The 27,013-nt window shown below is 38.8% G+C and overlaps 5 protein-coding genes across 6 annotated transcripts; 1 reads left to right on the forward strand and 4 right to left on the reverse strand.

Moving 5' to 3' along the window:
• Nucleotides 1-2,146: 2,146 nt before the first annotated feature.
• On the reverse strand, nt 2,147-6,156 carry LOC135947751 (glutamate-gated chloride channel-like). Its single transcript, XM_065496685.1, has 9 exons — nt 6,091-6,156; nt 5,633-5,793; nt 5,474-5,571; nt 5,185-5,288; nt 4,932-4,995; nt 4,468-4,621; nt 4,313-4,395; nt 3,134-3,582; nt 2,147-2,626 (listed from the first exon to the last, which is right to left on the reverse strand). The coding sequence occupies exons 1-9, from the start codon at nt 6,139-6,141 to the stop codon at nt 2,438-2,440; spliced, it is 1,353 nt and encodes a 450-aa protein (XP_065352757.1). The 5' UTR covers nt 6,142-6,156; the 3' UTR covers nt 2,147-2,437.
• On the forward strand, nt 5,788-13,373 carry LOC135947747 (protein SCAI). 2 transcript variants are annotated; one of them, XM_065496678.1, is made up of 14 exons: nt 5,788-5,913; nt 6,897-7,069; nt 7,276-7,326; nt 7,753-7,935; nt 7,998-8,096; nt 8,181-8,277; nt 8,468-8,625; nt 9,010-9,241; nt 9,289-9,523; nt 9,579-9,669; nt 9,723-9,877; nt 10,263-10,433; nt 10,495-10,595; nt 11,651-13,373. In XM_065496678.1, the coding sequence occupies exons 2-14, from the start codon at nt 6,972-6,974 to the stop codon at nt 11,798-11,800; spliced, it is 1,821 nt and encodes a 606-aa protein (XP_065352750.1). In that variant the 5' UTR covers nt 5,788-5,913; nt 6,897-6,971; the 3' UTR covers nt 11,801-13,373. The 2 variants fall into 2 exon arrangements, with proteins under 2 accessions (XP_065352750.1, XP_065352751.1); XM_065496679.1 differs by lacking the exon at nt 7,276-7,326.
• LOC135947752 (zinc finger protein 239-like) lies at nt 12,756-17,593 on the reverse strand. The gene is made up of 5 exons (XM_065496686.1): nt 17,452-17,593; nt 16,645-16,784; nt 16,412-16,593; nt 15,874-16,354; nt 12,756-14,666 (listed from the first exon to the last, which is right to left on the reverse strand). Exons 2-5 carry the CDS (start codon nt 16,780-16,782, stop codon nt 14,322-14,324), a joined length of 1,146 nt encoding a protein of 381 aa, XP_065352758.1. The 5' UTR covers nt 16,783-16,784; nt 17,452-17,593; the 3' UTR covers nt 12,756-14,321.
• Nucleotides 17,594-19,666: 2,073 nt separating this feature from the next.
• LOC135947749 (apyrase-like) lies at nt 19,667-22,581 on the reverse strand. The gene is made up of 10 exons (XM_065496684.1): nt 22,210-22,581; nt 21,490-21,662; nt 21,236-21,433; nt 20,980-21,181; nt 20,730-20,927; nt 20,519-20,676; nt 20,375-20,468; nt 20,149-20,319; nt 19,892-20,089; nt 19,667-19,824 (listed from the first exon to the last, which is right to left on the reverse strand). The coding sequence occupies exons 1-10, from the start codon at nt 22,406-22,408 to the stop codon at nt 19,733-19,735; spliced, it is 1,683 nt and encodes a 560-aa protein (XP_065352756.1). The 5' UTR covers nt 22,409-22,581; the 3' UTR covers nt 19,667-19,732.
• Nucleotides 22,582-23,160: 579 nt separating this feature from the next.
• Nucleotides 23,161-26,213, reverse strand: LOC135948536 (apyrase-like). The gene is made up of 10 exons (XM_065497853.1): nt 25,951-26,213; nt 25,476-25,651; nt 25,217-25,414; nt 24,801-25,002; nt 24,548-24,745; nt 24,337-24,494; nt 24,163-24,256; nt 23,935-24,108; nt 23,585-23,782; nt 23,161-23,365 (listed from the first exon to the last, which is right to left on the reverse strand). The coding sequence occupies exons 1-10, from the start codon at nt 26,105-26,107 to the stop codon at nt 23,277-23,279; spliced, it is 1,644 nt and encodes a 547-aa protein (XP_065353925.1). The 5' UTR covers nt 26,108-26,213; the 3' UTR covers nt 23,161-23,276.
• Nucleotides 26,214-27,013: the final 800 nt, after the last annotated feature.

Below are 27,013 nucleotides of genomic sequence, written 5' to 3' on the forward strand. Positions count from 1 at the left end.
ATCTCCGGTGTCACAGTTTTTTCCGCAAATTCATTTTGAGGCCGTTTCTTTTTTTGTAATCCTTTTAAAACTTTTCAGCCTCCTTCTGCGGTGGAATATAGTCTCAAGAGAGGCACTCTGTCTGATGTAATTGAAGTTTTTCACAAGGGCGCGCGAGCAAAATCGAGAGACACCGCTATATGCTTGGCGATAGCCCCGATATACATATCACCACGTGTGGTGGCATAAATAATCAAGCCGAGCCGAGCACATACACACACACCTCTGCTCATAGAAAGAGAGACGCACACGAGGGCACGAGATATTGATATTCACTCGTTTCTCAAGCGAGAGCTCCTAGAATATGTCACACGCACAGTCAGCGGAGCGTCGGTGCGTACTATGGTTAAGCACAAAAGTAGGGCCGCCGCGCCGATTCATTTTCTTCCTGGCTGGCTTGAAACTCTATCTATCTCGGCGGCGAGAGAGCTAGCTGCGGATGAAAAATAAGCGCGCGAGAGAAGCCACCAGTCGCAGGATATCGCAAGACGCGCATCCAGTTCACTTATAGGCGATCGAGCGCAAGAGAGTGATGTAATTACAAATGAGATCAATCCCTGAGATTGCAATGCCGACTATAGACGGCCTGCCAGCGTGTGCTCTCTGTGTGTATTTATGCATTATATTGCAGTAACTTGCGCCGCGCGCTGCAATAACAATTACAAGGCCACCGGACTCCCGGTGAGGTGCAAAGCAGAGAGGTCACGTGTGTGACACGACGTCTTTTTAAAAGTGTTCATCCGAAACTATCCACTCATCAATATCAACAAAAATCACTCAACTTGAAATTTAAAATTTATTTTAACTCTAGTGTTATAATAATTAAAATGAATTTTTTTTAAATAGATAAATTATAAAATATGAGGTTTTAGACCATTGATATTATTTTCAACTTTCGTATTTTATACGCTACTTTAAGAGGCCTTTTTTAAATCAATAGAATTTTTAAAATTGAAATAATACGACGCAGTTGAACTCTCCCGATGAATAAAATTTGCCACACATCTAAAGATGATACGTTGCTATAAAACCGACTTTTCAAATAACCCAAAAAACATTTTAAAGGAAAATAGCTTAGAAAATTAACATTTGGGCTCAAAATCCCAAGAAAAATTTTTAAAAATTAAAAAATCTTCTCTAAACGAATCAAATTTTTTATTGTATGTATCTGATTAAGTGATTCTGTGTTTAGATGATGAATTTGGCTGTTTAAAACGATGTTAAGAATGGTTCTATTGCATGATTCATCCACATTATATCGTTCCATGACATGACTACTGAGAGCTCAGAAAAATAGGATGTCAACCATGTACAACTCACAACCATATTTTTCAGTTTTGGTTGCAATTTGAAAATAAACGAAGAGACAATTAAATGAAAATATCGTTGCATGTACCAAGATTACTAACTGATAAAAAAAATCTGATAATAAGTAGATAGGAAATATTGAAATGATTGATTGAAATGAAGAATCATTTGATAAAATCTCAGAAAAAAAATTTTATATTTATAAATTCTGTTCTAGAGTCAAGATTGGAGCAATTCAGCCGCGGATAATGGTAGGCGCGAGCGCAGTCCAAATGATGCTAGTGCCATTTGCATAATTGCAAATCGTTCAGCACCTAGATTGGCGCTCGGCGGTGTTGTCGTCTGCTTGTTTTGCTTGCGACAAAAAAGCAAGAAGTCCTTTCTCTCCTTGGGCGAGTTTTGCGCAATACAGCCACATATGCGCGCCGCTGTAGTGCTGCGCTCTTGGCCCAGCTTGGCGCCTCTCGCTCGCTCTACGAATTCATCGCGCCGCCGGTGCTCGAGCGAGTTTTTCTGCAGCGGCAGCACCAATCAGCCGCCGAGCGCCAGCGCATCAAGCGCCTGCCGTCGCCGCACACGCACTTGTCCAGCACCTGCAGCAAGCGCCGTTTTGCCGCCGCCGCAGCTGCAGACAGCCGCACGCGCTAACGAGCCAAATTAATTATACGCCTCATTATGCTCCCTAATGCGGACAAAATCCTTTCCGCCTCGGCCGCCCGTGCCATTTTAAACAGGAATTACAACCTCAATTTCGTAGCAATTTTTCAAGGATTTAACCATCCCATTAAATACGCAGTAATTCAGTTAGAACCACATTATATAGTATTTTTATTTACTGCAGTACAACCAACTGAATACTTCGAAATTTTACAGGCGCGAGATAACGTTTTATTTTACACCATGCCTAAAAGACGGTTAATAGAAAATCCTTGAGTAAATTTGAAAGGTTTACTTCAGGCAGGACTAACAATCATAAACAAGGCGTTCAACATGAATATGGAAGCATCCGTATCAGCATTTCATGCCTACTCTGATTAATGGGTAACATTTCCAAAGCGTCATGGCTCTTTGGTGGACAAACGTTTTGTTATTAAAATTCAAACTTCTTTTCAGCGCCGAGTCCGTCCAAGCCTTCGTTGCTGTAGTAGTAGAACCAGTAAACAAGATTGAAAATAATGAATAAAATTGGAAGGAAGACGACAAAAGCTGACTCGAAGAGTGAGTTGGCGGGGAAGTTCAAGGTACCGACAACCTTGGCTGCGTCATCATCAATGTCCATCTGAAATTTTTAAAATGAAAAATCTGAATACTTAAAATTAAATTAGTATTTTTAAAAATTCTAGAAGCAATCCCCGACCATTCTTTATTCTTATTTCAGAAAAAAATCTATTTCACAGATCACAGTGCCAAATTTAATTCATAAAACAGCCAACAAGCTAGTTTGTGCCATTGTGCCATTTATTAGGCGATTTTTTTTACAAAGTTTTCTTTTTCAAAAAATGTCTTTAAACATGTAAATTTTAAAATTTTAATCTATGTGGAATTACCAGGACATAATTTCATATGTTTTTATATTTTCCATTAATTAAGACTGCATTCGGACTGAAGAGCCGAAACTAGTTGACACAGAATAAAGAGACCCTAAATATCGATGTATTTCTTCAATGCAAGAGTCCGCGAGTGTATCTTTCATCAACATGAATATAAATTTCTAATAATTGTTACTAGATTTCTAAGGCTGCTCGTTTTTTTAATTAATTAAAAATTAAATAACTTTTGATATTACCTGGCCACATCCAGTGACAAGAATAGCGAGGATTGGAATGAAGGCGAACAAAACGGACCACTTGGCCCAGCAGTCGAGTGCCGTGGAATCGTTGGTGTCAGGGTCCAGGGTGGTGATCACAGCGGCGGTCAGGGCGGTGACGCCGAAAGCCGACAGGGCGCAGATGAGGCGTGGGCCCCGGCGCTCCGGAACCCACAGAGTCAGGTAGGCAACGATCACCATTGCTGCGACGGGAAGGTAAGCCAGCACGAGGTACTGCTCCAGGGCGGACCTGCCGAAACTCAGCTCCACCACAATGCAGCTGAATTCACCGCTGGTGGTGTTGGAGGTGCAGTAGTCGTAGCCGTAAGCCTGCAGCTCGAATGGGTCCAGGGTGAGTTTTTCATTGATGACCACGGGCTCAAGATCATCATTCCAAATGAACACCAGTTCGTCTTTGCGATGTGCATCTGGAAAATAAAATAATGGCCTTACGGGGTTAAAAAAAACTATAAATAAAAATGATTACAATTAGAATTTGGAAATTTTCATTTAAGATATATAAATAACTAGAAAACCGTTTTCCTAGGATTTTACAATTTTAGTCAAAATGAATTTAAAGCTTGGTAATTGAAAATTGATATCACATATATTTAAGAATCGTGAAATTAAGCACTATTAAAATATAATTTAAGAGACCGTCAGGTCCATTTTTGGGTCAATCCACCTAAAAATTTGGACAAAAATTGCGACTTAGAATTTGCAAAATTGCTGACTTTAACTGACAAGTTTCCATAAATCATGTTCACAAAATTTTTGGAACAGAAAAATGGCTCCTAATTTAATTTTATTTATGATAGTTAAAAATCAGCTTTTGATTTTTTTAAGAGACAAGCTAATTTAATCAAATATATCAATATTATTCGCTTCAGTGATCTATAATTTTCAGCTGGGTGTCTTCTAGGAAACAAATATTTTGACCGGGAAATTTTAGCTACTTTTTTAAAGTTTATTCATTTATTTTTCGGTAAAAATTCCACCAGAATCTCTCTGCGCATGAATTGTAAGAACAAAAATACCATCTTTTGAATTCTAAACGTCTCTTTTGAAAAATATGAAGAATAACTTGTTAAAAATAATAGCTTTCATAAAGTAGAAGGTATAAAATATTAAATATCATAAAGAAAAATTTTATCTTACAGCTCTCCATGCTGATTTTGCAGATTTGCTCGTCCATGGGAAACTCGGAATGGTCCATCGGGCAGGAAAGTGCAACAGTCAGCCTGTAAGAGATAAAAAGGGTCATCTCTCGCCAGCGTCCTTTGATATACGAGCGGTGTAATATTTTGTCAAACCTCGTGCTATAGAGGACTTCGCCATCCTTTTGAATGCGAATGAAGGCATTGTTGCTGGTGATGTCGTGAATCCGGCCCTCCTTCTCATTTAGGAACATCAAATCAGGCACCCAGATCTTGCTCGGGTCGGTGAGCACCAGGCTGGACGTCTTGGCTGCGAAAGTAATTATATAATCGCACGCTCTTCAGGCCGCTTGTCAGATTTAGAAAAGTGCTTCTGTTTAATAGCTGCTTTGGTAGGTAGATTTTGCGCTCAAGCAGATAGAGAGAGTGGTGCTTTATTTATTTTTCTCGAGGAACACGAGGCATGCACCATCAGATTTTAGAGAGGTTTTCTGCGGCACACGCATAAATGGTCTCGCAGGCAGCCAGCGCCCCTTGCGTTCCGTGACCCGCAACCCGCTCGGCACGCGAGAGTGGCAAAAAGCCTAACTTGACAAAGGCAGGGGCACTCTGCAACTTACGATCCTTGAAGGCCAGTCGCGGGTCCTTCCACTGCTGGCGGAGGTACATGGTCACGCTGAAGTCCTGGAAGCAGTCCAAGTGGCCATTTAAACACACACTGCGGTCCATTGTTTGCCAATTAGTGTGGTGAAAATAAATTTAATCTTGTTTCACTCTGCTTGAACTTTGTTTTAATTCGAGATCTTTTGGGAGACGAGCTAAATTGAATTCAATCATGCACGTACTCAATTTGAGTCGCTAATTTTTGCTCACCTGGGAATCGTCATCAATCTGATTGATGTCCAAAATTTGCAGGTGGACTGTTACGATGACCGGCTTTCCAGAAATGTTCGCTGGCTCATCGAAGAGCTTGACATCTGTAACAGGATATTAAATTTTTTTTTCGCTAAAAATGGCTTTGTTTTGACAGCTTATATAATTAAAATTATGTACGTTAACCCCTCATTCTAAAAATAATCCAAAAGCATTCACAAATGATCTAAAAATATGACTCAAATGTCAGAAAAAATTAAAATATGAATAAATGTTTCACTTCTCCTACCTGGATTCTTAGTTCCCTCTGGAGGAATATCTACGTGTTGATTAACGCCGAGGTCTTGCAGGCGGGTTTTGATGTCAGCAGGGTCGGCGATTGAGGCACTGCAGAGGAAGTAACACGCGCGTTGAGGATCGAATAGACCGAGAAAGAACATATACTCACCTGACGCAGAAAAGCAGGAGCAGAGCCAAATGGGCAATAACACGCGGCGGCTTGCCCATTTTGCCGGGGCAGTTGAGGAAAGCTCGGCCGCCGAGGAAATTTCGCGCAGCCGAAACGAAGAGGCGATGCTGCTGCTGCTGACCCCCTGAGATTTTTGCTTCCTAAAGGAAAGGATACAATTAGATCGCCCTCCCTTCTGCCTCGGATGTCAAGAGGCTGTTTTTCGTTAAGGCCCGCTTGGAGAGGGGCCAAGTTTATTTGAATCCGAACGAGCAGGCGGAGTAAGTACGGCGCACAGCCCAGTTCATAATCTACACGTCCGTCTCTGCTGCCTATTCGCGAAATCCAACTCTCTCAGAAATGCCACTAATTTGCATTAAATACAGAGGAAACTCCTCTTTTTATGCTGACAATAAGACTTTTCAAATGCCTGGCTTTGGCATGAACTCAACGCCTACCGTTTTACATACTCCTGTCCTACTCTTAAAGCACACAGTGCTTTTTTGCATTTGCTCATCCCTTTTTTATGTCGAAGCACACACAAGAGCTTGTGCTGTTGTTATTCTCGTCAACGTCCTCAACACTGAATTACATTTCATGTAGAAATTCTCCACATGCCCATCTTCATTTATCCTTTTTAGAATTGTGCTGCATAATGTCGGGGGGTGCAGGGTAATACAAATAAACTTGGTGTTTACGCAGTAGATATCTCTGGGATTTTATTTGCTTTTCGAAGATTTATCTTAAGACATCCGAGGAATTTAGTTGCTGGTCCCAGTTCGAAGCCATCTAAAAATATTTTATGGCTATGGCATGTGTGTTTACGTTTACACAGATTTTCACTCGATAACACCAGAGGCATCCGTTTTTTTATATTTTAAACTCCTCTGCCACAAACTTATTACGTCTGAAAACATAAAAAGCATCGGGAATGAGTATTTGATTCAAATTTTTATTTAAATACAAAATACTCTGCCAAAATTAATCGATTGTATGGTCTGCCTGCATGTATAGCAGGCTAGTGGCCCGTGTTTGGCGGGGCACACACATTCAATGAGATTTTAAAGGCCATTCATTTGCCCCTTTAAACATGAATGCAACCTACTATAAATATTTCTCAATTTTCTGTTCCAAGACTTTTAATATTTTCTTTGCTCAGTAATTTTTAAAATAATAATTATCTCTGTTTTGAACTAAAGTTCTTTAAATTTTAGAGAAATTTCATAAATCTGCGCAGTTAAATGGGAATCCTAATTTTTGTTAGGTTGGCAATAGAGCGAGAACGGCAAACGCCTACTTTTTATGCTGATTGCACTGAAGCAAAGATCTCCCAGAAGAAATGGTCATCACAGCAAGCATGGATGAGCACGAGAGGAAGATAGTGATCGAATTTTGTCATTTGCTCGAAAAGTCCAAGCAACTGTTCAATGGATTGAGGTGAGCTTTGGTTCGAGGGGTGAATCGGGCCGCCCGCCCTTGGGGCTGGCTGCGAATCGGGGCTCTCAAGTCAGTGCTCCAAGTGGGCTGGGCCGAATCCTCGCTCGTAATTTGCAATGTTTTGTTTGATTTGAGCACGTTTTGCTCTTTCCAAACGCGTCTACTGCTGTGGAATGAAGTCATTTAAAGCGAGTTTCACTTTTTAGGCGCTCTTACATCAACCCCAATGGTTTATTGCTCCAAAATATTGCTTCCCCGTATGTTGTGTTTTACCTTTTCTTTCATTAATATACGCTCAGTTAAAACATTTTTAGTGATAGTTGAGAATCGAGTTTTCAAGTTTTAAAATGCTCTTGTCGATTTCTCTGCTTCCTCTTACTTTTCTTTGCATATAAAAACTTGATATGCTAGAACAGATAGCGCTAAATTTTATATTTTGATTTCTCGCGTTTTGAAGGTAGCCTCAGCTCCCTTTTTTCGACTGTTTTTCTGTAGAATAAACTAAATTAAAAGTCACACAATTTTAAAAATAAAAATAGTGTGGGCCGCCTGATTGAATGTTTTTATTTTCGTTCTAATTGGAAGCTTAGTGAATGATTGTCTGTACTTCATTTTCCACTAAATCTTATCATCTAGTAATACTTTTCTGCTACCTGAGTGTTGAATAATGAATCAATTTTCAGAGATTTGCCTCAGTATGGCCACAAACAGTGGCAGGCATACTTTGGCCGCACCTTTGACATCTACACAAAGCTATGGAAATTCCAGCAGCAGCACCGACAAATACTCGATTCAAAATATGGACTCAAAAGATGGCAAATCGGGGAAATTGCCTCCAAAATCGGCCAGCTGTATTACCATTATTAGTGAGTCTATTGATAAAAAACTATAACCTAATTTTCATTATTTTTTTTTTTTAATTTGGCAGTTTAAGAACGAGCGAAACCAATTATCTGAACGAAGCATACTCATTCTACGCTGCCATCAGAGGCCGGGCGTACTACTCGAGGGCGGCCAAAGAGGACAGGTACGATGATCTTAACTCGCTCTTTCTCTGCTTTGGGCTTTCCTAACCAAAAACTCTGGCGTTCTGTGATTAACAAACACACAGGTCTGATCTGATGGTGAAAAAGCTGCGCTACTATGCTCGGTTCATAGTGGTGTGTCTGCTGCTTAAAAAGATGAAACTTGTCCGTGAACTGGTGGTGGTGAGAAATTTCTGACCAAAATTCTTAATGCTTTTTATGTGCCATGGCTTTGAGTTCGTTGGCTTCAATTTTCGTTTCTATCAGCATGTTTTGCTTCTCTAACTCGATTTGATTTATTGTTATTCTCTTCTATAAGTTTTCTCTTTGGCACGCCGTAAGCGTATTAATATCACTTCTGGTGCCCATTCAGGAACTGGACAAACAGATAGTGGATTACACAAGCACATATGAACCGGATGATCAACTGGAATGGTCTTTGGTGCTTGAGGAAATCAAGTCTTTCATCAAGTCAGACAGTGTGATCAGCGTCCTGCACGCTGACAGCAACCCTATCATATTGTCTCACAGGTATAACCTTGATTTTTCATCAAGCAAAAAAATAAAAATCTTACGTTCAGAGCGATATTCGGTTTCAAGTGCGGGCTGATTTGATTCTCTTGAATTGCAAATTACTAGTCCATTTGGTTTTTGGAGAAATGCTCTTGGCAGTCCGACTCTCTACTTACTGGCTCGCGCCTTTCCAGAATGCGTGAATGAATTTATGTGGACGAATGTCGAGCATTCAATAAAAGACCTCAGTGCGAGGGCAGTAACACGAGCAGGTCCTTTCATCGATTGAGCTTCCTCCAGTGAGGCTTGTGCGCTCATGTTTTTCATTTGCGATGTTATTTGGGCTGCCGAATTTTCGCGAGTTTCTCACTATCAAGAAAAATAAAATAAATATGATTTTAGGCTGAGTCCATTGACCACACCACCAGTAGAAAAGGCGCCGATCATGAACTTGTCGCTGCAAGAAATCCTGATCATTGGAAACTGCAGCGACCAAGTGAAGTTTAGTGAGCTGACGATGGACATGTTCAGGATGCTGCAAACTCTGGAGCGTGAGCCTCAAGAGGATTTCAACCACATTTATGACGCATCTCCAGCTCCAGGCAGAACACCATTCACAACACTTTCTGTTTCGGTACAGCTTGATTTTAATTTTAATATTTTTTTTCACTTTTTTCTCAGTTTAAGGACAAGCCCAGCTACAAGCCTGGATACCCCATGGTGTCTGGTTGTCAGGAAAACGGTGACCGGCCCTTGAAAAGAGAAAATCCCCACAAATATCTTCTTTACAAGCCAACTCTTAGTCAAGTTCTTGTTTTCCTGGCCTCAGGCTTCAAGGAACTTCCTCCAAATGGCGCTCTCATGCTGTATATCTCGGCAGACGGCTGCTTTTGCAATTCAAAACATCCAGAAGACAGTAAGTGCTGTGCTATTAAATCCAAGAAGGTCTTCTTTAATAACAATTTTTGCAGTGGGTTACGATCTGGGTGGAGTTCACACTAGTAGCAAAAGAGAGGTAGACGCTCTCAACAAGAAGTCAACGCAGCTTAAAGAGATGCACTGGTAATTCGTTATTGTGTCTTGTCAAGATCGCAACTAAGCCAATCTTTTTGCAGTCTTTACCCTGGAGACCTGTACCCCTTCACAAGAAGGCCACTCTTTTTAGTTATCGACTCGGACAACTCCTTTGTTTTCCAGCACATGCCCAGATATTTTGGGCAGCCTCTAGTCATCCTAATGTCTCCTCAAGATATTCCTGCACCATTTATTGGTTTGTGATAAATTTATATTTACACTATTTTCCTAATTGATTAATTCATTGAAACTTTAAATCCAAGTAATAAAACTTTTTTTTCTGAAAAATAATATTGAAGGTGTTGGCAGCGGTAATGAATGCTGCTGCCCTTTTTAACCTCAATTTCAATTCAAATGGGATCTTTATTTAAAAAAATATCCAATATTTATATTTTGTGTGTTAAAAAATAACGAAAATTGTTACAAATTAATCTTCTGTCACAGTTTTCATTTTTTCTTAATCTTTTGCATACAATTTTAATGTTCATCTGGACTAGTTTCTAGTTATAAGCTAATCGTATAATTATTGTAAAAAATTTGAATCAAAGAAATAGCTCTGTTCAAACAATATGTTTTTGCAGATCACCAGCACAACGGTAACTTGTTCACGCTCTTCTTGCACAGTCCCCTCACTGCTTTCTGCTACATTTGCAACATTATGACTGTACCTATTCATCTCTGGGAGAGATGCCAAACGTTTATTGATCGTTTTGTGACGGAAGCAAGTCGACTATTCACAAGATGCAGGATTGGTAATTGACGATTTATTACCACAACTTTACACAGTAACTTACTCTTGTCGTGAAATTACAGATCCTGCATATCTCCAGTTCTTTGGGGACGATTTCCTGCGCCTCCTGTTACTTCGTTATGTGTTTTGTGATGTCGTCCTCAACCTGCATAGATCTTTTAAGGTAACAATCATTTCTTTAAAACGGTGGCAAATTTGAATCTGCATAGAATATTCATGGAATCAATGGAAAGCTCAATTTAGGAAATAAATTTTTCAAGCGATATTTTTGGCAGATTAAACTAGGTCAAAAATTAGTTTTGACTTCTGTTGGATTGGTTCAATTAGAAATAAACATCGTAAATGGTATTTTTAAGTATATATAATATATATTTGGGAATTATGAGGTGGAAAATAAAGCTTGTGGGATCTTGAACAATTCTTCTCTTTAATAAGACAGTCACTTCTTGGCGACTAAGTCTAACAGAATACAAGGACCTTTAAACAGAATTCATAATCGACTTTAGAATTTTAACAATTTAATAGAATTGACTTAAGGAACAATTTAAAATTAGAAAAGAATTTACCCGAATGAGCCGAATCCTTCTCAATTAAACGCTCGGAACAATTACAGATGCGACTTGATGGCTCATGTATCCGGCGGAAACTAATTTAAATTAACAATGTCTCTCTGTTGCATAAACGAATTTTTAACAAATATCGCCTAACAATCATTAATAACAATACCCTAGACCAAAAGTGAAAAAGGAGTGGGAGCTCGGCTCCGCAACCACTACATATATATTCCTAAATATTTGCTACAAAATAGATTTCTTAAATATACAAAACATTTTAAAGTGGATTAAATCAGCTTAAAAATTCCATCTGAAATTAAAATAATTTTAAACTATTTCAAATGAGCAAGAATTTCAAGCTGATTCAGACAGCTTTGGCAATATTAAAAGAGTTTTCAAAGTATTGTTCAAACTTCTAATGGCTAAACATTTCATTGCTTGCCCTTGAGTTGATAGCCCTTTGAAAATATAGGTTGACTGTCTAAAATCCTTGTCTTTAAATGACTAAACCAATTTTTTAACTTCCTGATCGTTGAAATATATTTTTTGCTGAAAATTTCAAATTTGTTTCTCATTAAGGTAGTTGAAGCTTCTGAAAAAGAATTTTCAAGGCATGATTGCTACATCAAAAGCGCTGGTAAAAAAAATAAAAAATTATTTGCAGGGACGGCACTTTAGGCCGCGGAGCCAGCCTCCCTTGCCCGAAATGGAGCTTCTGGAGCACCCAGCGCTGAAGCACCTGGTGTTCGACCTGGCCGCGCACCTGGAGGTCCGCACGCACTTCTCCGACCCAGCTGTCGAGTTGATGGACTGATGTGATAGAGGGAAACGTAGACTCCCCGAGATGCGGTGTCCAGCCGGCAGCTAACAGTTTCCAGGTGTGTGGCTCGTTGGACGCACACCACCAGCATGAGTTGACATAATATGACGTGAAACTTTAATGTACAGCACTTGTGATATCATCCAATTACTATGTATGTACTGTGCTTGAACTCACCATTGATTTAAAAAGAGGTAAAATGTTCAGTGTTGAAAGAGTCTAGTTTGACCAACCACTTCTTTCCGTTTCGCATTCCATGAGCAAACTGTCAAAAGTCTAGGTAACACGACATGCGATTAACATTATAACCTAAAGGGTAACTTATAATCGAGACAGTCTTTTTTAACAGTCCATTCTTAGCATTTGACGATGTACTAAATTACGCAAATCTAACGACTATATAAATACAGAAAACACGCAACTATCAAGATACTGAAAATAATTTCACCAATTCTCAAAATAACTATTTATAGCTAAGACCGAGTTAACCAATGGTAAAATTTGAGTCTTTACAACACAAATCTCAATATTTAATATTGTGTGTTTATATGTCTTGTAAAGGCAATTGTTTTTCTTCCATTTCTTTCACTGCGCAACATATATGTTATGTCCAATTTTCATGAAAATCAGTGTCCGCCACCACAAAGGTGTTAAGTTTCCATCATGGGGTACAAAGTCATTGAAACACATTTATACACACAGCTGCAAAGTAAACTATCAGAGCATCCCATCTCAAATCGCCCATGTAAATAAATTTAAGACATTGCAGCTTTATACGTAAACACGTATTACGGATATGTACCAAATAAAATCAATATCAAAACTATAGTCTCAATGAAACTTAAAATCAACTTCTGGTCTTATTCAGTTTCGATCACCTTCGGTTGGAAATATTCAAACCTCAACGAGTGTCGGTATTTTATGTCTGTGAATGTAAAAGTAATACTCATTTCTGTATTTATCATGTATAAATAAAACTATTTATTGAAATTATTTTCCAAGCATATGATTGCAATAATAAACATATAAATGGATTAAAAAATTACATTATCAGGGTTGTTATTCATTATGCTTGATCATTGCACCATTGTCGTTCATACTAACTTGCCACTGCAGTCGCTTGCTCATTTAACAGCACACATCAGCGAGATTATCACATGGTCGAGGCGATTTTCAACTTGACACACAAAATTGCGCTCGACTTCTTTATTTTCTTGTTGGACAACGCAACACATTAATTCCAACTCTCGCAGCGTGAAACAAAAGCCAAGCTATGATAATTACAAAATACACTGGTGTTAGTTAATGCTCTCCGAGGTTATGGTAATTCGTGTTTGATTTTAAAGCCTCTGTTATGTTCGTGTAAACGGTGAAAAGTTGCTCTCTGCTTGTTCATACCAGACAATCGCATACCCTGCGCCAGATGCTTTGGGTTTAAGTGTTATGCGTATCGTTCACATTTATTGACAGACGTGGAAGGAAACATTTAAGCCGGCTTGATATGTTGCACATAATGCTGAAGCTTAGTTCAAAATCCGCAAAATTCGTAGAAGCCAGTCACGTGAAAGACAACCTTCTCTTAAAATAAATTGAACACCGTACATTCAGAATTTCTCACAGAGAAACTAAACAAATACTTTACACTGAAACGAACTAAACGTAGTTCTTAGTTTTGATACAAACATCAAAACGGCTGCTTAACCAATCTGAGGTCGAACTGGGAAGTAGCAAATCTCAAACAATCTATCATGAAATGGCTGATTTTCTCTGGACTAATCTTAAAGAGGATGGTTGAATCTCTCTAGAGGAAAACAATTTAAACCAAAAGGTTCTGTAATGTACTATTTGGCCCAGCAGGCCTCATCAGCAGTACGTTACCTTAAAAAAATCATATCACAGTATTAACTGCAGATAATTCTGAATCACATTTATAAGCACAAAGTTTAAGGGGAACAAGTTACCCCGTTGTAATTTAATACAAACAAGCCCAATATTTCAATTATCTGTAGAATATATAATGATAATATTGAGGTATGAATTTTATAGTAGGTAAAGTAATGCTGATCAGGCCTGCAGAACAAAAATAGCAAGCTGTATTGTACTACATTAACATGGGATTAAATTTCTTCTTCTCAAATAATTAATTGATAGCTCCCATATAAAATATGCGCAGAAAATACTAGCCATTTAATAATTGATTAGCTTTCAAAACATTTTCTAAATATCTATTTTTTTACTCAAGCTAGTTAGAATGCTCAAAATTAAGATTGCACTAAAATGGACACAATTTCTAAACATTGAAGATATATAGCTGCAAAATCCTCCTGGTTTCAGAAAAATAACCAGCAGAGGAGCATAGGAACACAAGTTGTTGGCTTGTTATAGAAAAGAGAAACTCACAGCCAAACAAAGCAGACGCGTACTTCCAAAGTAAAATTGGCCATTCGTCAAGCCTCCCGTCGCACTCAAAACTGGTGCAGCAGCCAAATTTGGCACAAGGTTTGGCTCAGCTCTACTACTCAAAGTGGCTCTTCATGTGCACCGTCAGGTGGCCTTTGAGCTTGTAACTCTTGCCGCAGGTGGTGCACTGGAAGGGTCGGTCGTCGCGGTGCAGCTGCTTGTGCTTGTAAAGGGTGCCCGTGTGCGAGAAAGTCTTGCCGCAAACACTGCACATGTATGGCTTCTCGCCGGTGTGACACCTCAGGTGCTCGCGCAGGATCTTCGCGTCCTTGAAGCCCTTCCCGCATTCATTGCAGGTGAACGGCTTTTCGTCCGTGTGGGTCAGTTTGTGATTGCGCAGGCTGCTGTCAAAGCCGTAGCTCTTGCCGCAGATGTCGCAGAGGTAACGCTTCTCAGGAACCTGAAAACACAAGAATGTAAAATAATATAATTGATTTATTTTAATGGGATCAGAAAAAAAATTTATATGAAGGCTTGTGACTTTTGATAATAAAGTCAGCGAGTCATTTTTAATTGTGTTACAAGCCAAATTATTCCAAGCAATTTTTAAGATACTTTTCAGCTTCTCACTAAAAGCCTTCTATCAAGTTAGCTGAATGGATATGATTTTGAACGGAAAATTTATGAAAGATTTGAGACGATTGGAAGATTTCCAATAGAAATTCCTCAGTACCCTCGGTAATTAAAGCAAATTTTTTTTTAGAATATAAATATAAACAAAGTAAAACCACAAAATATGGCTCCGCTCTGTCCGGAATAAATTTCAGGACAGCCGACCATCAGCGTGTTTTTAAAAGCAAAATGATCTCGCACGTCCTCGAACTTGACGACACAACTGCAGCCCCTCTCTGGCCTCACCGCAGCAATACTAAACTTGAAACACTACAATTTAACGCCGCAATATTTGTTTTCAACCATGACAGAAAAAACCCCTGCAGCTAATAAATTCGAGATTTTTTTTCAAAATTCACGTTTGGCCTCACATTTTTGTTTTATTTTGCGCAGAGTAAAGCTACTAAATGTAATTTGTATTAAGCAGGGTTTGAAAAAACGAAGCATTATTTGCAAGTTTTCGGGCTTTTACAGTTTCTTGCGAGCGCGCTTTTGTCCCTGTTTTCAGCTGATGTTCTATACCTCAACTTATTTATTTATGCAAGCAAGTTCATTTTCAATTCTAATTTCCAACCCTTACATTCACGCGAGAAACTTACATTATGCTCAATAGCCCAAGTTGAATAATGTCAAAATTTGTGTTCGGATACAACTCCGTTTAACGTTAAGGCTGAGAATACCGAGAATACAATTAATTTGAAATTTAAAATTCTGATAAGAAGACATACCCCTGTATTTTTAAAGCTAATTAATTTTTATAATCCTTATCTGATGCAATTAATAAACTTATTAACTTATTCATAACGATTTTTCCATATTAAGTGGTAAGAAACACTTAATTATCTCAAATTTAAACGTTAAATGGTAACAAATAGTCAGGACAAGCTGCATTAATTTAAAACGGTTCTTGCTGCAATCAACTGTAATAACACTAACATTAAATTTGTAAGGATACGTTTGAATTATCCTAAGGATACAAAAGATTAAACACCAACCTCTCCGGTGTGAATCCTCATGTGATTGCGAAGAGATCTGTTGCAACTGAAGCCTCTGCCACACTGCAAGCAAGTGTAGGGCCGTTCTCCAGTGTGGCACCGCATGTGGCACACGAGGCCCATTTTCTGCCTGAACTTTCGGAAGCAGATGTCGCACGAGTAAGGCATCTCGCCGCTGTGGATGGTTTTGTGCAGGTAGAGGCCCGAGTGCTGCCGGAAGCACTTTCCGCAGTGGTTACACTGGAAGGGCGACTCCTTAGTGTGCTTCCGTTGGTGGATCTTGAGCTCGTGCTGTGAGTAGAAGGACTTGTCGCAAATTTCGCACTTGTGGTTGCGATCACCCACGTGGCGCTGCAAATGCTTGTTCAGGTACTTAATCTTGGCAAACGCCTTCCCGCAAACGTCGCATTTGCACGGTTTCCGTAGGCCTGACTTCTCTTCCATGTATTTGGTGCTATCTAAAAGGGTCTTGTCACTCGGGCTGAAAATTGAAATCAGGTTGAATATAAAGATTTTAAATCTAGACTAAAACATTTACATTTTCAAAGAATCCATTTTGGGAGGCATCAAAACTTTCTCGTCTTCGTTGCTTGTGGTAGGCTGCGGCAAAAGCACAGAGCTATGTGCCATCCCCTCCAAAAGTTGATCAGTCAACGTCGGGTGGTCCCCGACACTCTCATCCCCGACGTACAAGGAAATATCCTCGGCGTCCACAAAATCCTAGTAAGAAAAAAGATCAAGACTTCTCATAGGACAGGCTCGGAGATTTACCTTTAGGATATCCTCATCATCTTCTTCGGAACCTATCGAACTACTACAGCTGGACAGGCCTTGTTGCATAGACACAGGCGACGTTGAGTTTGCCAGCTCTGTGGCAAGTCCAATGACGGCCATCTCATTAGTGTTCATTTCTGAAAATTACAAAGAAAATTTTAAATAGTAATTTAGCAACATCTTGGCTGAATAAAATTCCAAAATATTAATAAGTATCATATTTAAAATAATTTTTGTTTCGTGTCGGAGGTTAATTTGAGGAATTGAAATCACTTTTACAAAAATTTTAGAATTAAAAAAAATCTAACTTCTGGTCACGCACGCTGCTTACAGGGCAGTGCAAAAAATTGAACCAGAACAATTTATGCAATTAACTTCCTGTATGTATTTAAAAAAAATGAGTCAGTTCAATTAAATGATTTATTTCATTAGAACATTACTTTTCACAGAGGAAGCATGGGTTTGAAGATTTGGAAGATATCATAATATCAGCTTAAAGGCCAAAATGGTCATTCCCCCTCGGATGAAATCGAGAGTGACCTCCGGGGCACTCAGAAAATCTCGAATTAAACAAATAAAAAGTATTCATCATGCAAATAATCACGAGCTATGAGAAAGAGCAGGCAACGCCACCCACGTTTACATGAAAATTAAAAATCACCACAAGCAGAGATGAGAAATATATCCCCTTAGAAAATTGAATCGAAAGAGAAAGGGTTTGAGGCAAGTCGAGATGCATTTTTCGTGTGTTGCGGATTTCGGCACTGAAACAGCGCCTCCTTCGCTCTAAATTAGCCAACTTACTGATTAGGAACTGGCCAGAAGAGCCGATGGAGCATGCAATTAGCTCGCCGATCAAATTAAGACCCGATTAATAAAAAATGTGATCATTTTGTATAAGGAGTAGTTTCTAATTTTAACTTCAGCCAATCGCTGTCGCTGTGGAGCCAGAGGGCAGTGTGATCAGTCGTACCAACAGTGTGGCATTGCGATCACAGAGGGCATCTTTTGCCCGCTAAAGCCCAACCACCCTTGCCACGTGCCCATCTAATTAACATTGAACTCTAGTTTTTTTTAGGGCAAAAAGTCTGAAAAGTTGATAGAATTATTTTGAAAATTTATTTAGCATTTTTAAAGACGATTTACATTTTCTAAAATCATTTACACGCCATCGGCTTGAAAGCAAATTTGCTTAAGCGTCAGCAAACATGCTACAACATTCCTCTAAATTCATACCAATTCATACTACATAATCCAGCTAACACGACGAACACCATTTCAAATTAAACTCCTCTTTAAGTTCCATGTTAATTTTATTATTATTGTTAATTAAAGATTTCTTTGCTTGCTAATTAATTTTGACAGTTAATGAGTTCAATATATCATGAGGAAAGCAATACGAAAGGAATTCCGCACTGCACCGCGCCATCCGGGTAAATTTTGGGCCCCGTTGTCAGCCGCCAGCCGTCGTGAATTTGGCTATAAGCTGGTCGATCCAGCCGCGCCAACCGCCGATTGAATTGTCAAAAAATTTAAAAGCACCAGAGAAAAATATTAGCCTTTTGGCCCATTGGGCAGGAGCTGCGCACTATCAAACTTTCACTTTAAAAAATTTGTCGGCCGTGACAGCCACAGGAAACAATGCTCAGCCGCAATCGCCGTGCCAAAATTCGGCTGAAGCAGGTTAAGCCAGCCGCCGCCTAAAATTACGCAGCTGAGACCCCTTCGGTTTTGGTGGTTTGAGAGATTTAATAAAGTCACGATTGAAATTCACATAATTCTTGAATTTTACACCTACTAATACATCTCCAAAATTTATCATTTCTTTGCTTTTTCATGTGAAAACTTTAGGTAATATCTTTGGGAGAATTAAGAGGGTTGGAATGATGAAGACCGATGAATTCAGATGAAGAATTTGTTGGTGGATTGGTTACAGTTGGAAATCCGATCGGATACTTAAATCAAGTACAAGAACTGAAATGGTTTACAATAATAAGTTACAAATTCTTTAGTTTAACTGACGGTTGGACTCACCCCTTTGAATCGGGTTCTGCACTATTAAACGAATCACGTCAGCACCGTGTGGCTGACGGACGAAAACTGAATTCGTATTTTAAAATCATCTTTCTGCTGTTAAACAATAATGCAAAATTACAATAATTCAAACCGCCGACAATTGTTGGCTTCCAACAAAAAGCAGGACCGCGTTGTTGTACCGCTACATTAGTCCGGGGGTCATAAACTGGAAGTTTGGAAAGCCAAGAAAAATTTAACTGGACCGACTTTGAATCGCCGTAATTAATCCAGCACATTGGTGTTGCACTGCGGTGTCGATCGAGCTTTGCGCTCCAGATCAGCCGCAATCATCAACTACCAAAAATCTAATATTTTGTCATACTGTACACTCTGTTGCACGGGAATTGTCGAACACGTTGTTCAGACAAGGGCAAATGGAAAGGAGCGTGAACTCCTATTCCACTTTAAGAAATGCAACAGAGAGAACAGCGCGTTTGAAATTATTTTGGTCTGAAATTTACATGACTTTGTATATCAGCAGAAAGGAAAATTCTTAGGTGACACATTTTGTCTTTGAATTAAAATTATGGAAACTCAATCGCGACCGAATTTAACCCGTGTCAAATGAGGCAAACCTTTTTGTGATTAGTCGAGCAGAACTAGGCGTCTTTTGTTCTTTCGCGTGGGCCCTACGCGGACGCAGTTACTGCTTCGCATCAAAATTCTTCATTTTTCTTCTCATTTTGCCGGCCAAGGGAAGTTCTCCAGACTTCCTTACTCCACACAGACAGGGAGGCTCTCAGGCGAAATTATCGCGGCCGCTGACACAAACGGGGATAAAACTTGGAAAATTCTTCAAGCTGGTGCGATGGTCGATTGTTTCTCTGTTTTATTTTGTGAGCTGTCTGCGTATTTTGATGAAATAAATAAATTAACTTTGTGAAAAAATCTGTACAAAGCTCATTATTTGTGCAGTTAAATTGTATAAGAAGAACACCAATCATTCAGAGATAAATATTTATTTTATACACATTTCTACTTGAGCAAACATAAAGCACCTTATTGCACTTTATCCAATTATTTTGATTCGCCCCTCATTCCCAATGGAAATAGGACTTTTGCTTTTGATGTATGATGAAGTAACATCGGTGTCGACGCGGCCTGCACGAAAAGTTCGGAAAGTTCAAATCAAATCGACATTAATTAATTTTTCAAGAGTGTTCCATACCGACAGTCTTGTTCCTTCCTCGTTCTGGAATGATCGCAAACTCGGTTCCATCTGTCAGGAAAGACGGCATGGCGATTTTGTACCATCGCTCCAAATCAACAGGCTCAAATACAGGAACTTTACACTTTGAGCATTTTAATTTCAGGTCAACCACTCTCGAGCCCTCTGGCTTGCTAAAATCATATGTCGCCTTCATTCCTTAAAATGAATAATAATTACTAAATTTAAAAAAGGGAAATTTAAATAACGTTCCTCACCTGATACTTGGAAGCAGCCTTTGTTGCCTTCAAAACTTTTCACCCTTTTGTAGTATGACGGAGGCGTTGCAGCGAGCTCCATGAGTTCCAGAATGTCCTTTCCTTGCATTTCAATTGTATTTACCATGTTTTGAAACGGTTGAACAGTAACAATATCGTTGAAGGTTAAATCTGAACACGTGGAAAATAAATCTAGGTGCACATAATAAGAGGAGTAAAAATTTACTTGAGGTTTCACCCATTGGTGCTCGTACACCTCCAGGATTAATTAATGCAATCGCTACATCTGTCCATGCATCATCGTTGACGATCTCTGCATACTATTTTTCATATTTTACGAGAGCTGTAGAACTTTGCATTTTTTTCAAACCTCAAAGACCATTGCATCCGCAAGGAGATTTCCCAAGTTGCATTCTTTGTCGTAGCATGTTTCCTGTTCCAGAAAAACAGCGCTTGTGCCAATGGGGACCGAGCCAACGACAGAGGCTTCTTCTACCCAAGGCCGAAGCTCAGCGACAGTTGCGGGGTCTTTTTTAATTTTTAGGTATCGACTGATAAAGCAATTCAGTTATTAAAAATACCCTCAGGCACGCCTTTATCCAAAAGGATCGGATTCCCTTCCCATGACGCCACATCACCAGACTTGTCAAATTTGATTTGAATGAATCCTAGGTATTTGCTATACGCGTAAGCTTGCACGATCAGAGTTTTCCTTCCGTTGTTGTGCTCAATGACAGTGGGGTATTCACCTTCAGGAGTATCAGTTGACGGAGGTTCACCTATGATCATTTAAGGTGAAAATCGAGAAGTCTGAAGAAAATTGGAGATTACCTGTATACAGGAAAGTATGAGAGTGAGAGCCGACAATGAGGTCAATGCTAGGGACTGCAGCTGCTATCTTTTTGTCCTCTTCATATCCACTGTGGCTTAGTAAAATAATTATTTTCACCCCTTGCTCTCGCAGTTTTGCAGCCTCCTTCTTCACTGCTTCAATTTCGTCATTAAATTTTACTTGTTCAGGACTGGAAATCGCCTATTTTTTATATAATATTAGCCTGACACGTTTCACGTAAGAAAAAAATTATACCGGTGTATCTTTTGTAATGCATCCAACAATGCCAATTTTAACTCCATCTCTGTAAATAATTTCTGATGCTTTGAATTTTCCATCCAAATCGGGCTCTAAAGATGCGTCCATGTTGGCAGCGACCAGAGGGGCATTAAATCCATCGACAAATGGATATAGGCCAGCCACTTTATCGTCAAACTCATGATTTCCAAAAGTCTGGAAATTATTCAAACGTTAATTAAAAAATTATTCAGAGGAAACAATATCCTTACAGCTGCGTCAAAATGGAACTTGTTCATCATTGGCAACGTGATGTTGTATTTAAAAAGTGTATACAAGAGCGATCCTTGATAATTGTCACCGGCGTTAAGGACGATTGAATTTTTATAAAGCGTGCGCCTGCCCACAGCAGTGACCAATCGGGCAATTCCACCGAAGCAATCACCTTTGAAGAATATTGGCAGTATTAGATAAATATAAAAAAATCGGTGAAACTCTATTATCCATTAAAAATGCCAATGATTGTTTAAACGTCCAAGAACTATTTAATAAAGTGCTCTCCAGTAAAGCATTGAGAATGTGGGTGGATTGCGAAAGCTTTCCGACTCGCTACTTACTGATTTGCACCTTTCCAGCATGCGCGAATTACTTTTACGGGATGAATGTCTTAGCATTTCAATAAAAAGTTCCCAGTGCGGGGGAAAACACAGAGCTGGTCAATGAGGCCCATGCGCCCATATTATTCTTTCGCGAGTTGTGCGCTATCAGGGGGTCACATCCATCTCGACAGAGGTAAACCGAATGAATTAGCTATTATATCCATTATATCAAGTGACATTACCAAGCTGCTTAAAGCATAAATAAGGAGCTCATGTGAACAAAAAACTTTATCTGATTGGCACTTTTGATCAACATAATAAAGCAATGAAAATAATTTTAAAAAATCACTTGTTGGCAAAACAGTTATAAAATCCGAAAACCCATGCCATTACCTCCTGATGGGCAGGGTCCGCCGCTAGATGAAATTGGTTCAAATCTTGCATGGAAATCGTTGAAATGGAAAATTGTAACGACAACCTCTTTTTCCTCTGGTTTCTTGCTGTCCGGTATGGCGAATATGACAGCAAGAACGATGCCGATGACGACAGCGACGCCAACCACTGCAGCTCCGATTTTGTATGCCCGCCTCATGTTGACGCCGTCGAAGTTGGACACCAACTGGTCACACTAGTGAGTCCTCCGTGAACAACATGTGGACGAGAAGTGCGATTCAAATGCACGAGCTACTTATCGCTTCCACGATGGGAATGGATGATCACGATGACGGGAATTTATTGCGAGCTAAACTTATGGGATAGAGATTGTTATCTTTTTTTGCTCTTGATAGTAGACACTGATAAGAAACACTACCCTCGTGTCTCGGCAAGTGAAAAACATCAAATAATTACTTATCACCACGAGTTAAGGAGACGAGCCCTCGAGGTAATTTTTGAACATTCAAATGCCAAATGAGATAATAAACGTGTATAGCTTTAGCGCATTAAAATCCAATTAAATTCAATGAGTTGTATCGTATTTTTAGTTTCATTAAAAAGCAATCATGCAAACAGCCTATATACCTTCTAAAATTAAATTTTTAATTTTTATCCTTGATAATGTCTCACATTTTTATCAATAACATTTTTGCAAAGGCTATGAGAGCTAGAATTTTAATCTTTAATGCGAGCGCTCAAACCTTTGCGTGATGAAATGAATTTTAGACAAGGGCAAAAGATAAAGTGGAGAAAAACACTTGATGCATATTTATAAGAAATTGGACTAATCATTTGTGGATTAAAATTCGTATCTCAAAACTAGATTATAACAGCAAGGGAACTAAACATATATTATCGATTTAATAAAAATCAACTTTCTGTATTGCAACTTAAATTTGGACAGTTGTTTATTGTAAGGAGTGATCAAGTGTGCAGATAAAGTTTAATTGATTAGTAAGCATCCTGCGCCAGGGACCTTGCTAATTTAATCTTATCTACATACAATAGTTTACTCAAATAATCACTTAAACCACGGTAGTTCTTCCTTCTATAGCTGTTATTATGGGACTTTGGCTTTTGATGTAGTCGGCGAAAACTTCAACATCAACTCGCCCTAAAAATATTTGGATTAAATTAATTTATTTATTCAAACCGGACACCATCCTAAATTTAGCTGGTTTAATTTTTAGAATATTTCTGCATGGTGCATTATCTGTGTAATCTAAACGAAATTTCATCTAAAGAGGCAATTTAAATCAAATTACAATTAGTAAAATCTCACTAAATTACTCTGCACGCTATTGAACTTTTCTAGGTTAAAATTAAAACTTACCAACGATCTTGTTTCTTCCTCGTTCAGCAATGAGGGGGAAGCTGCTACCACCAGAGAGGAATGATGGCATGGCAACTACATACCATGTTTCCAACTCAACTGGAAGATATTCAGGGATGCGACATCTTGCACACCTCAATTTTAGATCAATTAGACGGGATCCAGCTGGGTTATTCAAGTTGTATGTAGAATGAATACCTGCAAGTTTTAAAGAATTCAAAATAGAAATCAAATACAACAACTTTTTTAAGAAAAATTAGCAAATGATTTTCCCTTTTTTAAAGACTTTTTCAGTTAAAAATGTATTGTATGAGGATTTTATAACAGAAAATAAATTTCTATTTAATTACCCGCGACCTGGAAGCAGCCTCTGCCTTCGCTAAACCTTGATGAGCGCCAACTCTTGAACGGAGGGCGACTGGCAGCCAGTTCCATCAATTCAAGAATATCCTTTCCTTGCAGTTCAATTGTGTCGATTGTGTTTTGGAATGGTTGAGCAGTGAACAAGTCATTCACAGTGATGGCTTCAAAGAAAATTTGTTAAGTCAGGGAAGAAGAAGAGGCAAAGAAATATTTACTCGAGCTTTCACCCATTGGACCTCGAATGCCACCAGGATTCATAATTGCAATCGCGGCATTGGTCCATCCATCATCATCAACGACTTCAGTGTGCTTTTAACAATAATGTGAATAAACGTAGACCAAAACATTTTAATTTTTGGTATTCTGAGGAGTGAAATATGTTTTCTCACCTCGTAAATCATAGCATCAGCCAAGAAACTTCCCATGGTGCATTCGCCATCGTAGCAAGTAGTTGATTCCAGATAGACCGCAGTTGAACCCAAAACTTCATCTCCAATTATGCTCGCTTCTTGCACCCATGGTTTCAACATGGTCACCAGAGTCGGATCTAAAAATGTATTTTCGGTAAAAGTAAAGAAGTTTGAATTGATTTAGAGCGACCTTCAGCTACAGAGGCGTCTAAAAGCACCGGATTTCCCGTCCATGATAGGACTTCACCTGCGGCGTCAAAGTCCACCTCCAAAACTCCAAGGTATTTGCTAAAGGCCTTGGCTTGCACAATCAAACACTTGTGTCCAGCGGCTTGAGTCACGACTGTGGGGTATTCCCCTTCTGGCGTTTCGTTGGACGGAGGTGTGCCTATAAAATATTATACAGCGGGTTGTCTTTAATTTGGTGATATCTCAGTTTATACCAGTGTACAGGAAAGTGTGAGAGTGGGACCCAACAATTATGTCCAATTCCGGAATCTGATTTGCCATATTTATATCACGATCATATCCGCTGTGGCTTAACAAGACGATAATTTCCACTCCGCTAGCCTTCAGTCGCTGCGCTTCTGCGGTCACTGGTTGAATCTCATCGAGAAATTGGAGGTTTCCAGAGCTGGACATGCTCTGGAAAAATGAATGGAGCAAAATGTAGGTCTTAAAATATTTTAGAACTGTCTCTACTTCAATGGCTATCATTTAAACCAAATGTGCTAAAATAGAGCTAAAAATCGACTGCATTTAAAAAAAATACATTTTCAATAAAAAATCATGGCTCATATTTCTTGCAAGTCTTTAGCGAGAGTGTAATATACTAATTAAACACATTTTTGCTTGTTACCGAAGTGAAGGGAGTGATGCAGCCGATGATGCCAATTTTTGTGCCTTCCCTCTCAATAGTCACAGAGGGGACAAATTTTCCATCGATTGATGGCTCCTGTGATGCATCAATATTAGCAGCAACGACGGGGCTGCCAAGGCCTTCTATGTAAGGAACGATACCCGCCAATCCGTGATCAAATTCATGATTGCCAAGAGCCTGTCAATTGCGAAATAATACTAATAATAACCGCTTTATTAATAAACAGTAAATTCATTACAGATGCATCAAAATTGAACTGCCTCATGAATTCCAAAGTAATGTTCCATCTGAACAAAGTATATAGCAGTGTTCCTTGGAAGTTGTCTCCGGCGTTCAGGAGAATTGGGTTTGTCATCGTGTTGCGCCGCTCCATCATCGCAGTATACAGCCTAGCAATTCCACCATAGCACAAACCTAACAGAATATAAAATAAAACTTATTGTTGCTTCAATACTCGATTCTATTTAAATGGAAATAAAAAACCAATTATAAAAATAATTATAAAATAATAATCGTTTCTGTTCACTGCTTTTGTCTAAAATTAAAATTATGAAATTGAGTAAAAACGTCATTTTAACTATTTTTAAATAACTATAAGATAAAAATTATGAATTCCTTGGTTTAAGACCATTTTTTTCTTTCAACGTTCATATTTATTTCAAAGAATCGTTGTAGTGCACTTCAAAAATTGCGAGAATAAAATAATCACTCACCTAGTTCATTGTCTCCTGGCTTGCAATCGCCACCATCGATGGTGATAGGTGCGAATCGTGCGTGAAAATCATTAAAGTTCAAAAATGAAAGTTTTATTTGTGCTGCAGATTCATGAACTGCAAGGAATAATGCCAAACATATGATAATAGACTTCATTTTCCTTGAATATTGTCACTCTTGGCACACAACAACAATGCTGTTATCGCTAAGCTGTTTTGGTGCGAAGATATTGAGCGACTATCACTCAATGATCTGAGGCGCACATTCCTCTTTATATATATGCTCGCAGTGACACTTAAAATACAAACTCAATGTCAGCAGCAGGTGGAGGGAAATCTGATGTTTAAAAATGCTTCTAAATTCCAACGTGCGCGGTCTTCAACACAATACAATTAGTCGGCATCGCTGCTGATAATCAACCGGTATACGTGTGGGTATATCTCTTTTTGACGGGACAATAATTACGGCGTTGGGCTCTGCTGAAAACAATGTGGTTCCTGTTATTTAAGAATTCACAGTAGCATGCAAAATTGAAATTAAAACTTCGTGCTTGGTGATTTTGAGACCTATTAAAGAATGCAACAATTATAAATTATACGTAAATTTTTGGTAAAATGATAATTTGATTGAAAACGATATGTTTCTGTCAGTTGAAATGGTTTCAAATTATGAAACTAAAATACTGTTTTCTACACTGAATTTTTACAGCATTAAATATTTTACTGGCGTGCTTTACACCTCTGTGTTAGAGCGTAATTTTCGCTTTTTGTAAAAACATTTTGTGACGAAAATTATAAAATAAGCCGTTTATTAATGTGTGGCATTGGTTCTAGATTATTTTTTAAAAGTAATAATTATGCCCCAGGATAAATGAGGGTTTCAGCGCGTTCGCATTGCTAGAGTTATTATAAAGGGTATGCAACCTGCATTACTTATTTAAAAAGCGTTTTGTCTAAATTTGATTCTCATTTCTTATGAATGATGCTGCCTCAGCCCCAATGAACTTGATTCATCAATAAAATTCTTCTTCATTGAAATGAAATTCTTGGAATTTTTAATAAT

This window comes from Cloeon dipterum, chromosome 1 (assembly GCF_949628265.1).
Source record: "Cloeon dipterum chromosome 1, ieCloDipt1.1, whole genome shotgun sequence".
NCBI classification, from domain to species: domain Eukaryota; kingdom Metazoa; phylum Arthropoda; class Insecta; order Ephemeroptera; family Baetidae; genus Cloeon; species Cloeon dipterum.

Bases quoted from the DNA above. Each gene is read 5' to 3' on its own strand.
- LOC135947749 (XM_065496684.1), bottom strand. From the start codon at position 22,408: ATGAGGCGGGCATACAAAATCGGAGCTGCAGTGGTTGGCGTCGCTGTC. The intron at 21,434-21,489 runs GTAAGGATATTG...AATAATTTCCAG, and splicing joins AGTTCCATTTTGACGCAGCT to ACTTTTGGAAATCATGAGTT. The intron at 20,928-20,979 runs GTAATCTCCAAT...AAATGATCATAG, and splicing joins TCATACTTTCCTGTATACAG to GTGAACCTCCGTCAACTGAT.
- LOC135948536 (XM_065497853.1), bottom strand. From the start codon at position 26,107: ATGAAGTCTATTATCATATGTTTGGCATTATTCCTTGCAGTTCATGAA. The intron at 25,652-25,950 runs GTGAGTGATTAT...ATATTCTGTTAG, and splicing joins GCCAGGAGACAATGAACTAG to GTTTGTGCTATGGTGGAATT. The intron at 24,109-24,162 runs GTAAATATTTCT...TTTTCTTTGAAG, and splicing joins TCCAATGGGTGAAAGCTCGA to CCATCACTGTGAATGACTTG.
- LOC135947747 (XM_065496678.1), top strand. From the start codon at position 6,972: ATGGTCATCACAGCAAGCATGGATGAGCACGAGAGGAAGATAGTGATC. The intron at 7,070-7,275 runs GTGAGCTTTGGT...TTCACTTTTTAG, and splicing joins CAACTGTTCAATGGATTGAG to GCGCTCTTACATCAACCCCA. The intron at 7,936-7,997 runs GTGAGTCTATTG...TTAATTTGGCAG, and splicing joins CAGCTGTATTACCATTATTA to TTTAAGAACGAGCGAAACCA.
- LOC135947751 (XM_065496685.1), bottom strand. From the start codon at position 6,141: ATGCAAAAAAGCACTGTGTGCTTTAAGAGTAGGACAGGAGTATGTAAA. The intron at 4,996-5,184 runs GTGAGCAAAAAT...GACTGCTTCCAG, and splicing joins AGATTGATGACGATTCCCAG to GACTTCAGCGTGACCATGTA. The intron at 3,583-4,312 runs GTAAGATAAAAT...TTTATTTTCCAG, and splicing joins CAAAATCAGCATGGAGAGCT to ATGCACATCGCAAAGACGAA.
- LOC135947752 (XM_065496686.1), bottom strand. From the start codon at position 16,782: ATGAACACTAATGAGATGGCCGTCATTGGACTTGCCACAGAGCTGGCA. The intron at 16,594-16,644 runs GTAAATCTCCGA...TTTTCTTACTAG, and splicing joins ATGATGAGGATATCCTAAAG to GATTTTGTGGACGCCGAGGA. The intron at 16,355-16,411 runs GTAAATGTTTTA...TTCAATTTTCAG, and splicing joins AAAATGGATTCTTTGAAAAT to CCCGAGTGACAAGACCCTTT.